The sequence below is a fragment of the Scardinius erythrophthalmus genome (genome assembly GCF_964197995.2).
Source record: "Scardinius erythrophthalmus genome assembly, chromosome: 2".
NCBI lineage: Eukaryota > Metazoa > Chordata > Actinopteri > Cypriniformes > Leuciscidae > Scardinius > Scardinius erythrophthalmus.
In genome coordinates, this window is record NC_138222.1 from 59,705,188 (window position 1) to 59,720,013 (window position 14,826).

The 14,826-nt window shown below is 39.0% G+C and overlaps 2 protein-coding genes across 2 annotated transcripts in view; both read left to right on the plus strand.

Annotated features, from left to right (window-relative positions):
- The first annotated feature begins 1,925 nt into the window (after positions 1 to 1,925).
- Positions 1,926 to 14,826, plus strand: part of LOC308687103 (cell adhesion molecule CEACAM5-like) — a 74,049-nt gene continuing 61,148 nt past the window's right edge. The window contains exon 1 of the mRNA XM_081359367.1: positions 1,926 to 2,199. Within this exon, the coding sequence (XP_081215493.1) occupies positions 2,172 to 2,199 (28 nt within the window). The 5' untranslated portion in view covers positions 1,926 to 2,171. The remainder of the gene's footprint in view (positions 2,200 to 14,826) is intronic.
- Positions 4,736 to 9,103, plus strand: LOC308685815 (Fc receptor-like protein 5; the record flags this gene model as incomplete). Its single annotated transcript, XM_081357838.1, has 8 exons — positions 4,736 to 4,934; positions 5,033 to 5,055; positions 5,212 to 5,317; positions 5,393 to 5,671; positions 5,760 to 6,023; positions 6,710 to 6,955; positions 7,048 to 7,158; positions 8,502 to 9,103. The coding sequence occupies 8 exons, from the start codon at positions 4,736 to 4,738 to the stop codon at positions 8,546 to 8,548; spliced, it is 1,275 nt and encodes a 424-aa protein (XP_081213964.1). The 3' UTR covers positions 8,549 to 9,103.

Here is a 14,826-nt window from a genome sequence, read left to right on the forward strand (position 1 = left end):
GGTGCGCTTTTTTCTTAGCGAACGTTTCATGGTGATTTGTTGATTAGTCGCTCTGTTGAGAATGTCTTGTGTGTTAACCATTAACATACTCTGAGTTGGATGAACTTACTCTCGGATGCGTTTTTGAACGTGCTTTTTTAATGATGTCTTTCCTACCTTTTTGAGCCTTCAAAGTGTTAATTAAATAGCTGTCAATTGAGCCCCCCATAGCCATCGTATTTCATCAAAAATATCTTAATTTGTGTTCGAGGATAAACAAAGGTCTTACGGGTTTGGAACGACATGAGAGTAATTAATGACAGAATTTAAATTTCTATGTGAACTATCCCTTTATGGCAGAACATGGCTAGGTCATAAGCTCTCTGTAAAGTAATGCGTAGTTGCATAAAATGATGTTTACCCTCAATGATCCATTAGCAGCCTTTAAATACGTGAGGAGAAGTTTTGTTGAAATGCTGTACATTTTAGTTTATCCTTCATTCTAAATTATTTTGCCTCACGTCACTAACAGTAAAAATAGGTTTTCAGTGATTCTACTATTTAATCATGAATAACAAATAGATAGCATATTGGAAATGACATTTATTTATTGTGACTGATTTTATTTGACATGCACAAAACAGAGGTGCACTGTTTAGATTGGGTTTGTGTTGAAGAGCTGCAAACAAAGTAATATTTACATAATGTTCTTTCTCTTAAAATATAAACAGGTGTACATGTCAGCATTATCATATTTGTCTGAAGAATTGAAGGTTCTGGTTGCCTGTTTCTTTGAGTACCATGTATAGTGTTTATAAGCACTCTGTTTTCCATTTTGAAGTTTATAGTAGATGTATAGTGTTGCTGCTCTTTGTGTTTATGGCATTCTGCATTGTGCATCTCTTTATTGGATTTCACTACATGCTAGCTGTTACAGTAAAACTATTGTAATTTTTACAATAGTTTTACAATCTCTATCTTCAGGGAAACTTTATGTTACGCTGAGTTTGTGCATGCCGAGTGACTGTAAATAGCTTGATGATCTTGAGCAATGCGGAAGTACTGAGTTTATATTTATTTTAACCCACTTTACTGTCATACATGGTTAAACCCACAGAGCTCAAATAGACCTGATACCAAATCTGACTGTGGTAGTTGTGTTTCTGAGACGAATCTGTCTGTGGTCACTGGGGAACATTTTCTAAAAAAAAAAGTATGTTTTTGTTTTTGAAACATGAAGCTCAACTGATTTACAATCAATTCATATTCAAACATGAATGCATAATGAATACATTCTTACTTTTGTAAAGATGAATAGAGGAGATGGGGATGTTGTAAGTCTCAACAATATAAAGGGAATAAATCTGTTTCTGTTTCTTCAAATATTTCTAATCATGCGAATGGATTTTAAAAGGCACAGCAGGGTTCATCTGAATCAGCAGATTCTTGTTTAATATGATGTTTATTCAGCTTGTTTAAGTTCATGAATTATGTTGGTGGAAAACAGTTATTTATACTGTATATATATATATATATATATATATATATATATATATATATATATATATATATATATATATATAGGCTATATATATATTATTATTATTATTATTTTATTTTATTTTTTTCTGAAAATAGATACAATAGAATAGGGTCCCTAAAATGTGTGAATAAGAGAAAAACCACATGGTCTCTAAACTGAGTTTATGACATGTACAATAGTTAAAGAATATTGTAGGCCTAATTCTAGGCTATTATGTAGCTTTAAATTTTTACAGTCCATTTTCGCTGATATATCAGTGTTATTTGCATTTAAACATTGTTTGTTATTATTTTATTCTGAAAATAGACACAAAAGCAACACAATCCCTTAAAAAACGTGCAAAAGAGAAAAACGGCACGATCCCTAAGTTGAGCATGAATAACAAGCTAACAAACGCGGAAGAGTCTTTTAAGGTGGAACGGAACGGATAGCGTCAATAAGAAGCTGGATTCAGCCTCGTCTCAGATGAGCCGTTTGTATTCCGTAGTGTCTGGCAGTGTGCATTTCTACAACAATTACCAGAATAACTTTTTTAGAGTTTTGTGTCCTCCTCCCTCATCTCTTCTTGAAGTGTGAAATTGCTGTTTAAACACAGGAAGTGTGTGTTTTAGCACACAGCACTGTTAAAACAGTCTATTAATGTGACAGTATGGGCTCCAGTGCACTGCCTCTCATCTGTGAGTATTTTATTATATCCTGTACTATTTTATTGTTTCTAATGTATTCAGCTAAAGATGAGATACATGATAGTGTTGTGAGGAGAGTCTGACCCACAGTCTCACTATTCTTTATTGTTGAAATTCATTCTGAAGTGTATAACCCTGAACACATCTTAAGTAAACTAACTCTGAACACATCTGAAGTAAACTAACTCTGAACACCTCTGAAGTAAACTAACTCTGAACACATCTTAAGTAAACTAACTCTGAACACAACTGAAGTAAACTAACCCCGAACACCTCTGAAGTAAACTAACTCTGAACACCTCTGAAGTAAACTAACCCCGAACACAACTGAAGTAAACTAACCCCGAACACCTCTGAAGTAAACTAACCCCGAACACCTCTGAAGTAAACTAACCCTGAACACCTCTGAACTAAACTAACCCTGAACACCTCTGAAGTAAACTAACCCTGAACACCTCTGAAGTGAACTAACCCTGAACACCTCTGAAGTGAACACCTCTGAAGTAAACTAACTCTGAACACCTCTGAAGTAAACTAACCCCGAACACACCTGAAGTAAACTAACCCTGAACACATCTTAAGTAAACTAACCCCGAACACCTCTGAAGTAAACTAACTCTGAACACCTCTGAAGTAAACTAACCCCGAACACCTCTGAAGTAAACTAACTCTGAACACCTCTGAAGTAAACTAACCCCGAACACAACTGAAGTAAACTAACCCCGAACACAACTGAAGTAATCTAACCCCGAACACCTCTGAAGTAAACTAATCCCGATCACCTCTGAAGTAAACTAACCCCGAACACAACTGAAGTAAACTAACCCCGAACACAACTGAAGTAAACTAACCCCGAACACAACTGAAGTAAACTAACCCCGAACACCTCTGAAGTAAACTAACCCTGAACACCTCTGAAGTGAACTAACCCTGAACACCTCTGAAGTAAACTAACCCTGAACACCTCTGAAGTGAACTAACCCTGAACACCTCTGAAGTAAACTAACCCTGAACACCTCTGAAGTAAACTAACCCTGAACACCTCTGAAGTAAACTAACCCTGAACACCTCTGAAGTAAACTAACCCTGAACACCTCTGAAGTAAACTAACCCTGAACGCCTCTGAAAGGCACAATATGTAACTTTTTTGCTTTAAAAATAGCAAAAATCACTATATCTATGTTATATATTTTTTTTAGTTGTGTACTTATATTATCCTGACTGTTTCCAACAACTTTTAAACCAGGAGAAATTTGTAATTTAATTCGAATACACGTCCCGTTTCTTTATTTCCGTTTTGTCGCCGTCAATGGCATCATATCAGCGTTGTCCCTGGTTTCCGCTCGTGCTGCCATAGCAACCAGAGCTATGAACCAGAGCTGTCTGATAGTAACCAAACTGACGTGGACAACGGTGTAGTTCGCAATGTCTATTTGCACGCTGTTGTTGTTTCGTTCAAACATTATGGACCATGGCAAGCAGACTTTGGATAAAAAAGGAGAACTAAACGAGAATCAATATCAGCGCGGTCACCGCGGTGTTTTCAAGATGCCTAGAGCTCCACGTCCGAGACTTCGACCGCTCCTACATGTACTTTATTAAACAGGTGAGCACATTTACATAAAACTAATCAATGTTATATAGTTCAACAATGATAAAATGTCAGAATATGATCTGTATGTTATTCTAATGTTGATCTAGCTTACTGCTAGTCTCATACAGACAGACTAACACATACATTTCAACACATTTAAATGCAGTTTAGTGTGCTAGTGCAATGTTAGACCAAGTGAAACAGCGCTGTTACCTCACAAGTTTAATTTGTCTAATAAAACGCCATTGGCGTGCATGGAGGATCATGCAAAAATAAAGGTTTAATCAATATTTAATCAATATTTACTCATGTGTGTATTAATACAGGAAAACCTGTAGTGAAGGTGAAGCCAGATCAGCGTGTGTTCAGAGGAGAGAGAGTCACTCTCACATGTGGCATACAGGGAGGAGGAGACATTCAGTGGAGATACAGCTGGTTTAGAGATGGAAACACTTTCTATACAACAACAACATCAACAGCAGAGTTCAGTTTCACAGCTGATTATGTGTCTTTCAGTAAATACAGTTGTAGAGGAGAGATCAGACTCACACACAGACTTCAGTGATGCTCTTACACTGACTGATCAGGTGAGTCTTCATATTCACATTTGTTTAATGATCATTTAAAATCGAAAATTTAAAATGTTTGTGGTTCAACACTTTCCTTATGTCCTTCTGTATCAGCCACATCTGTTAAAATAAGAGGACTTGAAGCAATTCACGTTTAGTCCTTTTTTTCTGTTCAGATGCAGAACTACATATTAATATTGAGTAGGAAGTTCACTATTTTAGTATTATGCATATTATGCACAAACAACCTGTCGAACAATCAACCTCTAAAATATTAAATGCTCTGATACTTGATCCATCTGAACTCACATCAGATCCTGCAGGAGCTGCACTGACTGGAAACACAGTGACTTTGACCTGTCGCATGGATCCGTCCACTGGAAACTGGGACTCTTACTGGTACAAACACACACTGAACCCTGAGACAGAGAAGACAGAAACAAACTCCTACAGCCTGAAGATTGATTCAGTGTCTGATGGAGGCCAGTACTGGTGTAGAGCTGGAAGAGGGAATCCAGTCTATTACACACAATACAGTGATGCACTGTGGGTAAATGTTACAGGTGAGAGAGACTGTAGTGTGTGATGCAACAAATACAGATCAGAGACAATATCTACACAACTTCTGAAACTATAAATGCAATAATCTGTGTTTGTACAGTGAGTCCTAAAGCTGTGCTGACGGTACGACCTGATGAACGAGTGTTTAGAGGAGAAACAGTCACTCTCAGATGTGATATAAAGTGGGCAGGAGACACTGAGTGGACATACAGATGGGAAATAGAGGGAACCAACAACCAATATAAAAACACTGTCAGCCGAACCTCAACACAAGAGTAGAACATCAGCAGTGTTGATCTCTCTCACCGCGGTAAATACACCTGTACAGGACAGATACACACTCAAAGCTCTCAGCGCAGTGATGCTGTTACACTGACTGTCTCAGGTGAGTGTGTGTTTGTTGTGATCAGCTTCTCCATCAGTTTCTCTACGGCTCTGTAACTCGTGATGTTTTGTTCAGCTGAAGCTCAGGCATCAGTGCGAGTGTCTCCACAGCCGTGGCTGACTGAAGGAGAATCAGTGACTCTGACCTGTGAGGTTTCAGGCTCCTCTAAAGGCTGGACGTTCAGCTGGTTCAGAGATCATGATCATCTGTCAGACAGCAGCAGAGGAGCTGGAGGATCTTACACTCTCAGTCCTGCTGCTCTACAGCACACAGGAGTTTATACGTGCAGAGCAGAGAGAGGACGACCAGCCTATTACACACACACCAGCAGCTCACACACACTGTGGATCACTGGTGAGGGTTTATGCTTGTGCTCATCCGGATCTGTGTTTCACTGCAGTCTCTGTGCTGTCAGTTTTGATGGAGATTTTCCTCTTTTCAGGAGTTTCTGCTTCAGTGTCTCTGGTCATCAATCCCAGCAGAAGTCAACACTTCTCATCTGACTCTCTCTCTCTGAGCTGTGAGGATCAGAGTAACTCTGCTGGATGGACAGTGAGAAGATACACAGACAAAGACACACAAACTTGTGCAAATCAAACAGGATCTCGATGTGTAATCGACTCTCTCAGCACATCTGACACTGGAGTGTACTGGTGTGAGTCTGAATCTGGAGAGAAACGCCGTCCTCGAAACATCACTGTACATGGTGAGTCAAATCACACTTACAAATATAAAACATAATAAATAAAAATCTGTTCAAGATTAAAAATGAATATTATTGAGAATTCAGTTGTTTGTCAGTTGATTATTCATAAACTAACTGAAAATATCAGATATTTTACAGCACATTGAATATCAATATTTTAAATCTGTAATAAAGTTTTGGATCAGTATTATGTACAAATTTATGTTTCGGAAAATTGTTTACCGAGGCTGCATTTATTTGATCAAAAATACAGTAAAAATTAATATTCTGTAATATTATAATTTAAAATAACTGTTGTGAAAATGTGAATATATTTTAAAATGTAATTTATTCCTGATCAAAGCTGAATTCTCAGCATCATTACTCCAGTCTTCAGTGTCACATGATCCTTCAGAAATCACTCTAATATGATGATTTGGCGCTCAAGAAACATTTATGATTATTATCATTGTTGAAAACAGTTGTGCTGCTTCATATTTATGTGAAAGGAGATAAAACAATTATTTGTTGAATATAAAGTTTAAAGAACATCAATTATTTGAAATGTAAATCTTTTGTAACTATAATTGTCTTTTTTTGATCAAGGCATCACATTTGATAATGCATTATTAATAATTGAAGTATGGCTCTTATTAACACAGCCTGTATCGTCACTACATCTGTTGATGTATTTCTTGTGTTTGTAGACGGTGAGGTGATTCTGGAGAGTTCTGTTGATCCTGTGATTGAGGGAGAGACTCTGACTCTACACTGTTTACATCGATCTACAAACTCCCCGATCCTCAGCGCTGATTTCTATAAAGACGGATCACTGATCCAGAATCAGACGACAGGAGAGATGAGCATCACTACTGTCTCAAAGTCACATGAGGGTTTCTACTCCTGTAAAACAGAGAGAGGACAGTCACTCCACAGCTGGATCTCAGTCAGAGGTCAGTGATGATCAGTGATGATATTACTGTAATATAATCATACAGTATCACGTCACTCACGGACAGATCTGTGTGTTTGTCATGTTCTTCAGTCTCAACAGCTTCATCTTCTCTTCTGGTCATTGGTGTGTCTGTAGGATTGAGTGTTTTCTTGTTGTTCTTCATCTCACTGGTTCTGCTGTGGAGACACAAACACAAGAAAGGTGTGGAGCAGTTCATCACATGTTATGAATTATTAAACCACATGAACATAAAAAAATAGAAAATACAGTTTCTGAATCCTAGACAGCCACTGCATGTTTATTAATAAATGAGCAGTTAATGCATGTAAACAGAAAATATGTGAGTGACAAAACTCTTAAAGTGACCCTAATGATCATTGTGTCTTTTATAGATCAGCACTGTAATGCTGGGTACACACCAAAATATTTTTTTTACATCTTATAAGATTTCCAAAATGTGATAGACCACAAACATGAGGACAAAAAATCCTAGATTTAACCGTTTTGCTCCTATAGTGTGTGGTGTGCCATGATGTGACAGACAGCACACCACACACAAACAGATTTTCAACCAGAGTCTCGACTGTGAACACAGGAAATCTCGTGAGACTTCAGAATAAGCATGGCAGACGATATGCAGGAAGAAAATGCGATGATAGCATTTGGAATGATTTTGTTGTTGGAACAACAATACTTGTTGGAATAATCAACAAGCTGATCCTCCATCTCTGCTGTCCACATCAATTTCACTTTGTGCTGCGCCATGACTGCGTTTGTTATGCTTCTGTCTTCCATCATCTCGCTTTCTGATTGGATATTGTTTCGTTTCACGTGATAATCTCCAGAGCGTGCGCGTGTTTGTCCTCGGGGTTCCCCACACACATCGGCTCCGACGTTTTCCGAGCAGGTTCGGACACTCTTAACACACCTCACACCAAGGGAAAATAGGATAAGATAATCTGTAGAATCATCAAGATAATTGGGACATAGCTAGGATTGTCGGAAGGGGGGGAATCGGCCCAAAATCAGCCCGGTTATCTTTTGGTGTGTACCCAGCATTACATTCAACAGACTGTCAGAGTCTGAGTCTGTTTTCTCATTTTGTATTCTTTAAAGCTGCAGTTCGGAACTTTTGGCGCTCTAGTGGTTAATAAACGTAACTGCATGCGTCTTACAGAAGAACGTTGTAGCCAGAGCTACTTTTCTCTGTTTATGTCTATGATGAGTCATGCAGGTACTGAGCTACTCCGCAGTGGTACGACCCGAACCAGTATAAAATAGTCCAAATATAAATACTTATTATAGATGTACCGTATTGATTCAGGATAAGACAAAAACATGTTTCGTAAAATGGATTTATGATGTACTCGCCTATTATATAAATTTTGTAAATTTTGAACACAAAAAAAGTTACAGACTGCAGCTTTAAAATTTGATGTCAATGTGTTGGTTGTTATTTCTCCAAGTTATTCTCCTGTGTGTTGTGTTTAATATTAGATTAAAAGTCAGTTTGAATATCTCCTTCATTGTGCGCTTCTTCACAGCCACCTACTCTGTGACAGAATGCAAGACCACAACAAAAAATCAATAATAAAGAGGGCTGAGGATCATCTCTTCACCATCCGTCAAAACGGATGTTCTCTCGAGAAGTGTGTGGAGGAGTTTTGGGAATTTGGTGAGTTGGAGCAATAATACGCTCAATGCCTGCTTTCGGATGGGACTGGATGAGGAGATTATTTAGTTCCTGTTTCCTGGTCATTGTCATTTACCCTGAGTAGATTCCATTAATTTCGTCCTCTGGCTAAATGGTTTTGATTTTGTGGTGGTCAAAAAGTCGAAAAGGACAATACAAAACCTCATCCAGTTCCATCTCGAATCCAGCTCACCACGAACCTGCGACCAAACCCTCCACATCCCTGAACATCGGGACCATCTCATCCATTGCTCCAGAATCCGCTCCAGTGTCCGCTCAAATCTCAGCACTCAGTTCCAGAATCATTTTGACCCCAGCCCAAAGGAGGAGGCTGAGGAAGAAGAGACGGTCCTCTGCATTCCCAGCCCCTGAGCACAGACCAGTGAGTGAAATTCCTGAGTCCGTTCTGTTGTGGCAAAAATTCTATTAAATCATCATCACTGTGTAAGAGACACTCTGAGTCTAACAGTCTTTTAAAATGTATTTATTCTTGCAAGAATAGGCCCAGTCAATCACACAGAAGTTACGCTGTGGAGTGAGTGAGACACAGACACAAGGAGCCGGGCAGCCTTTATACTGTTTTATCATACCCACTTCAAGGTCTTCTTCCCTAGAGCTCCGTTCCACATTCCACAGATAAAAGGCCCATGGCCACTAGCCTTGATCTATGGTGGGAAAAAAAAAAATATTGCTTGTGTGCGCTGGTGCTCTTATTCCAGTCTTTTAAAATACTTAAATGAATGAATGCATGGTAGGCCTACATGCCTTAAATAAATCTAACTGTTAAATAATTCATCTTAAAAAGCAGCGCACACAGCATAGAGAATAACAGTCAGCAACTTTGAATATTAATTAAGAATTTTGGGCATCAAAATATAAATTAGCTACATATGGTTAAATGATTGACAATGAAAAATTTCACAGGATAAAATATTCAAATAAATAAAGGGTCATATTCATCAGGTCTCACACTTCAGCATCGGGGTCGCAATTTAGAGGAGCACAGACACCCTGTGAACAACTTCATGTTCCATTGAGTTTGGACAATTCTTTACACTGTAATCAGATTATCTATCAATATTATTATTATTATTATTATTTTAGAACCAATAAATGTGTCTGCAATACCATCCATTAAAGAGATATTCATATCTGACTGCTCACTTTCCACCAGAGCCTAACATAGTCTTAATTATAGACATACAAACATGATTTTCTTTGCATGAGTTTTTCATATAACCTAAGGTCACAAGGGTTGAAAAATTTAAAAAATATTTTTCTTGGATTGTTGTCATTCTTATGATCTAAAGTAATGACCATGTTTTAAACAGTTCAGTTCAGGGTGATTTTCAGTGTATTTACTGTGACTAAACTGTATAAAAATGGATAGCAACCAATATTCATTGAAATCTTAAATGTATTTTGACTTTGAAGTGCATTATAAACTCTAGGGTGTTGTTATTTAAACAATATTCCATTCTTGAGGACATTTAACGTCTTTAACATCCAATCAGCAAACTGGATGTGAGCCGTTAAATCATAATAGATAGGCCAAATGTAGCAGATACTGTTGCTGGTATATCTGCCCTTGATATGGCCATGGCTTTAGAATTGAAGGGAATTTTATTTCGGGACATTATTTGTATTGTGGTATGGCCCAGATGACAGTACACAATTGAGAATCATATGTGGCTTGGCTTTTGGTCTGTCAGTCCACATGTGGGCCATATAAGGGCTGACAACCTTTTACAGAACTCGACAATTCAAGAATTATAGATTCACTTATGGGCCACATTCGTTTATATTATTTGTCTCACTGTGGAGTTATGGCACTGTTTTGGTTTAGTTCTGCTAAAAAGGAAGTTGGCTGCCAAACACGATCTGATCTGGTCCACTCTTCAACTGTTTACTTGGGCCAGATCTATGCCAAAGGAAATTTGATGAGACGAGGAAAACATGAGTTTTGTGCTTTTAAGTTCTTTTATTAGGGAAGAGGAAAGTAAGATAGAGGAGAAAACGGTTCCCTTTCGAGTCTGCCTCTTGACACTGCGTCATCGAAAAGGGTCTCTATGGGGGTTATCCCCTCCTTCCTCAAATCTACTGAAGCCTTATGAAATCTTACGGGCGTGAATCCGCCCGCCAATGGCGTTCAAGAGCGCAAAACAGAGGTGAACGCCATTGCCTCAGAATCTTTCAGGGAACCGAGGTTACGTTAGGGAACCGGAGACGTTTCTTAAGGCCCGTGCACAACGGGATGATTATCGCATGTGCAATTTAAAAAGAAATGATAAAAAAATAATAAAAAAAAAAGAGTATTAATACAAATAAATGCCTTGGGTTGTTGTTGTTTTTTTTTGGTTTGATGCGCCGTGTTAAAAAACTGGCCGACCAATGAGATTGGCGCTTTTGTTCACGTGCCTGGAGCCAGCGCCACCTTGTGTACCGGGGTATTTCTGTTTTTCAATAAGCACCATCTACTTTCAGGGAGTGAATTTGCACATTCACTCGGTGCATCGCCAGTGAAAATCGCTTTGTATGAACACAAAGACGCGCCGAAAAACATCTAAAAAAAACGCTGGTGATAAGCGAGCGATAATCGTCCCGTGTGCTCGAGGCTTTATGCTCGCTTAGTGTCCAGAAAAAAGATTCCGGTGTCTACGAGGTGTATTTTTATGAGATGTATTTTGTGCCACTGCTTAGCTAACAATGCAGCCAATCATGACGATCGTCACTTACCTTGTCTTGAACAGACGCTGTGATCAATGATGTGACACGTGAGAAGATAGAAGTGCAACACTCTTGTCATCCCCCTTCTTGCGTGAGAAAGCTACGGAAGAAGCCATGGGAGAAGCTGCGTGACGTCTGCGCAGTGTTGCCTGCTGTAACTTTTGCCAGTTTGATGTGTGAATCTTTTTTTTATGTCTTAAGTGCTGTTAATTAGCTAGTGTATTTTTGTTTTGTTTTGAGCAAAAAAAAAAAAAACAGTATGTTTTCGAATATTTTGACATTGTCTGATGAGAATAATGATGACAGATGAGAAGATCTTGGTGCTGTGCAATATCCTTGCAGCACTAACATTAGGCTATTATTTCACAACATTTATCATATAGCCTACACCTGCTGGCTACGGCCATGTATGAAACATTCCGAAAGATGTCTGCTCCTGAAATTTCAGTTTTAATGGGAGATGGAGAACAATTATGTGGAATATTTCATGCTTTTCCAAATTAACCGTCAAAGCTTGCCTGGTTCGTTAATAATAGGTTAAAAAAAAGCCTTTTAACATTTAGGCCTATAGATACACTGCACATAACTTTCTAAATCTGCCATTGCAATAATCAAATGTTGACTACTTGGAGGATACAACTGAAGTTTAAGGTAAGAATAACAAATGTGTTACATGTAAACTTCAAAATTTGAAATGCGTTCCACTTCGTGAAGTGGACGAGGGAAGTTTATATGGACAGACCCTCGTTCCCTCGATTTTGACCGTGGGAGCGAGTCTACTTCATATGTACACTTCAGGCACTTATATGTCCCACAATGCAATACGATTGTGACGTCACCACAGATCTCGTCTAATCACCACCACAACAAACAATGATATATTAATTATATATTTTTTTTATTTAAAACAACCCAGAGACACCTATAAACATTTGGATGCTGCATTAAACAAATTCTTAAAGGTGCCATGTGTAAAAATTGAGGTAAAAATATCCAAAAAATGAGCTACACGCATCAAAAGAATGAGAAGAAATAAGGGCGATGATGTCATTAAAAAAATGTCAAGTTATAGTGCTGCAGAGATATCAACCTTAATTAGCATTACTAGCCACGGCCCGACAGGTGTCGTAATACCAGTTTCGGCCATGGGAGGCGGTATACGGGCAACATAACCACCAGCCAACCTGCAATACACGAATAACTCGCACGGCTTGTGGGCGTACTTGAACCTGATGTTAATCGTGTGGAAAGTACAGCCCACTACTACATTTCAGTTCAGGGAAGAGAGCGGAAGGATGGCTGAAGCCCTTGGCAAGAGACCCCTACCACCACCACCCGCTGCAGGGAAAAAAACGCGCTCTGAAGCACAAATAAAATCAGATAAGAAAAGGAGCCGAACCCGAGTAAACATTGGCACTGCTTTCCATCGCTGGAGACAACTGATGGACATGAAAGAAATGAGGTTCGACTCCGAACTTGCAACATTTCTTTTGGATTGGTAAGATGCTGTTAGTATTTCGCTAGAAGTTTGTTTTATATGTTTGTGTAGTTTTTTCACGAAGTTATAACATAGAAATGTATCGAAGGCTGTTCGATAAACGTGCTAATGTTAGTGATGGCTAACCGTAGCTGCGTTTGATAATTAGCCTATGTAATTAGCTCTAACTTACCCACAGATCCAGGGCCGGATCTACCATACGGGCAATCTGGGCACGTGCCCAGGGGCCCTTGCGCAAAGAGGGGCCCTGCGTGATCGGAGGTTTTTTTTTTTTCGCCATGTACGCTGCTACATAAAAATAGTATAGGCTACATCAGGCTTGGCCTCGATCTTTATAATTATCCAATCAGAATTTTTAAAAAAAGTGTATTACATTATATGATCTGATCTCTTATTCATGCAAATGCTTTTAAACTATTCATGTGCGACAAGACAAAAGTGTGACTGACACACACATACACATACACACATACACAGAAAGGCGCGTGCGCGCGCACAGACAGCACGCCAGAATACAGTTATCTTTCGTGCTTGAACTTACAATAACACACAATTATGCCAAAATGTCCGTTTTGTCGAGTATCTTCATACCATAAGAGCTGTCTTATGATGAACGTGAAGAGTTGTGAGAGAATGAGGCGCGTGTGAGATCCGCGTCTCCGTCAGCTGGTCTTAAAGAGACAGCAGCCAATAAAGCTTTCTGTCAGAAAAGTTAATCAAAGAGCATAAAGAATAGAGAAAATGACTCATTGCTGTTGACTAAAGTAGGATTAGTCTATATTTAATGTATAATTTATGCAGTGCAGATTGATAACTTTATTCAATTTCGGTAGCCTATATGTCCTAGGTCTGCTTGTTAGACAGGCACAGGTAAATATGACATTTATTTTTAACTCTTGTATTATTGAGACAAATAACAATATTTAATTTAAAAAATATATTATTTTAATTTGAAAACACAGTGCATTTAGTTGTTGTTTCTAGTTTGAGTTGAGAAATAGGCTACAAATGTCAGCATTATCACTAATCTGTGTGTGCATTTTACTTGAGAAATAAGCAAGTTAACTCATGAAACCATTTGTTTACTATATCGTAATCGCATATTATAATATTGACCTCAATAATAATCACAATATGACATTTTCCCCAAATCGTGCAGCCCTACTTTTCAGAAAAATGTATTTTGTATCATTGTCTTGTGAACTAGTCATTCAGCTTTTGATCAATAGTGATTGGCATGTTAAATCCCACACCTGGTGGACACAGGTGGTGTGTGTTCCTTTGGAGGGTGTAGGGGGAGAGGGGCCCATGAGCTTCAGTGCCCGGGGGCCCATGGGGGTACTAATCCAGCCTTGCACAGATCCGATCCGGTTTTCACCTGTTATCTACCAGAGCCCGTCTCTACCAAGCTGATGCTAAAATGTAACATTACCTAAGAAGCTTGAAATGTCTTCGATGATAATGAACCCCAAATGGACGCACGCAGGGTCCGAAACTAACACCCGCCAAGCGCCATATGCGGGTAGATTTTCTGGTTGGCGAGTAAATCTCAAAAGGCTATCCGCCACACTGGCGGGTGAACGTTCATACCAAAATATGAAATTTTAAGCGCGCACGCGCTCTTCTGCCTCTAAGAACGAGCAGAGAGAGAGAGAGAGCCCCGGCCGCGCGCGCGCACTCACTCACTATATTCAGAGCGGTCAAGTTTCCCCGAGGCAAAACGTCCTCTGTTAGGCTTCGGCTATGGCTCTAGGGTCGTTGTGAAAGTAGGGGCGGAGCATAGAGACTATGCCGTTTCTCGTTTGTTACTCTAGAGTAGACCAATTCACTTTCTGGAGGTATACTGCCCCCATCTGGTATGGAATGTGGAGTATGACTTGATTTTTTTGCCAGACATAACACATGGCACCTTTAAAGGGAAAAATAAATAAATAATAAATCAGCTCCACAG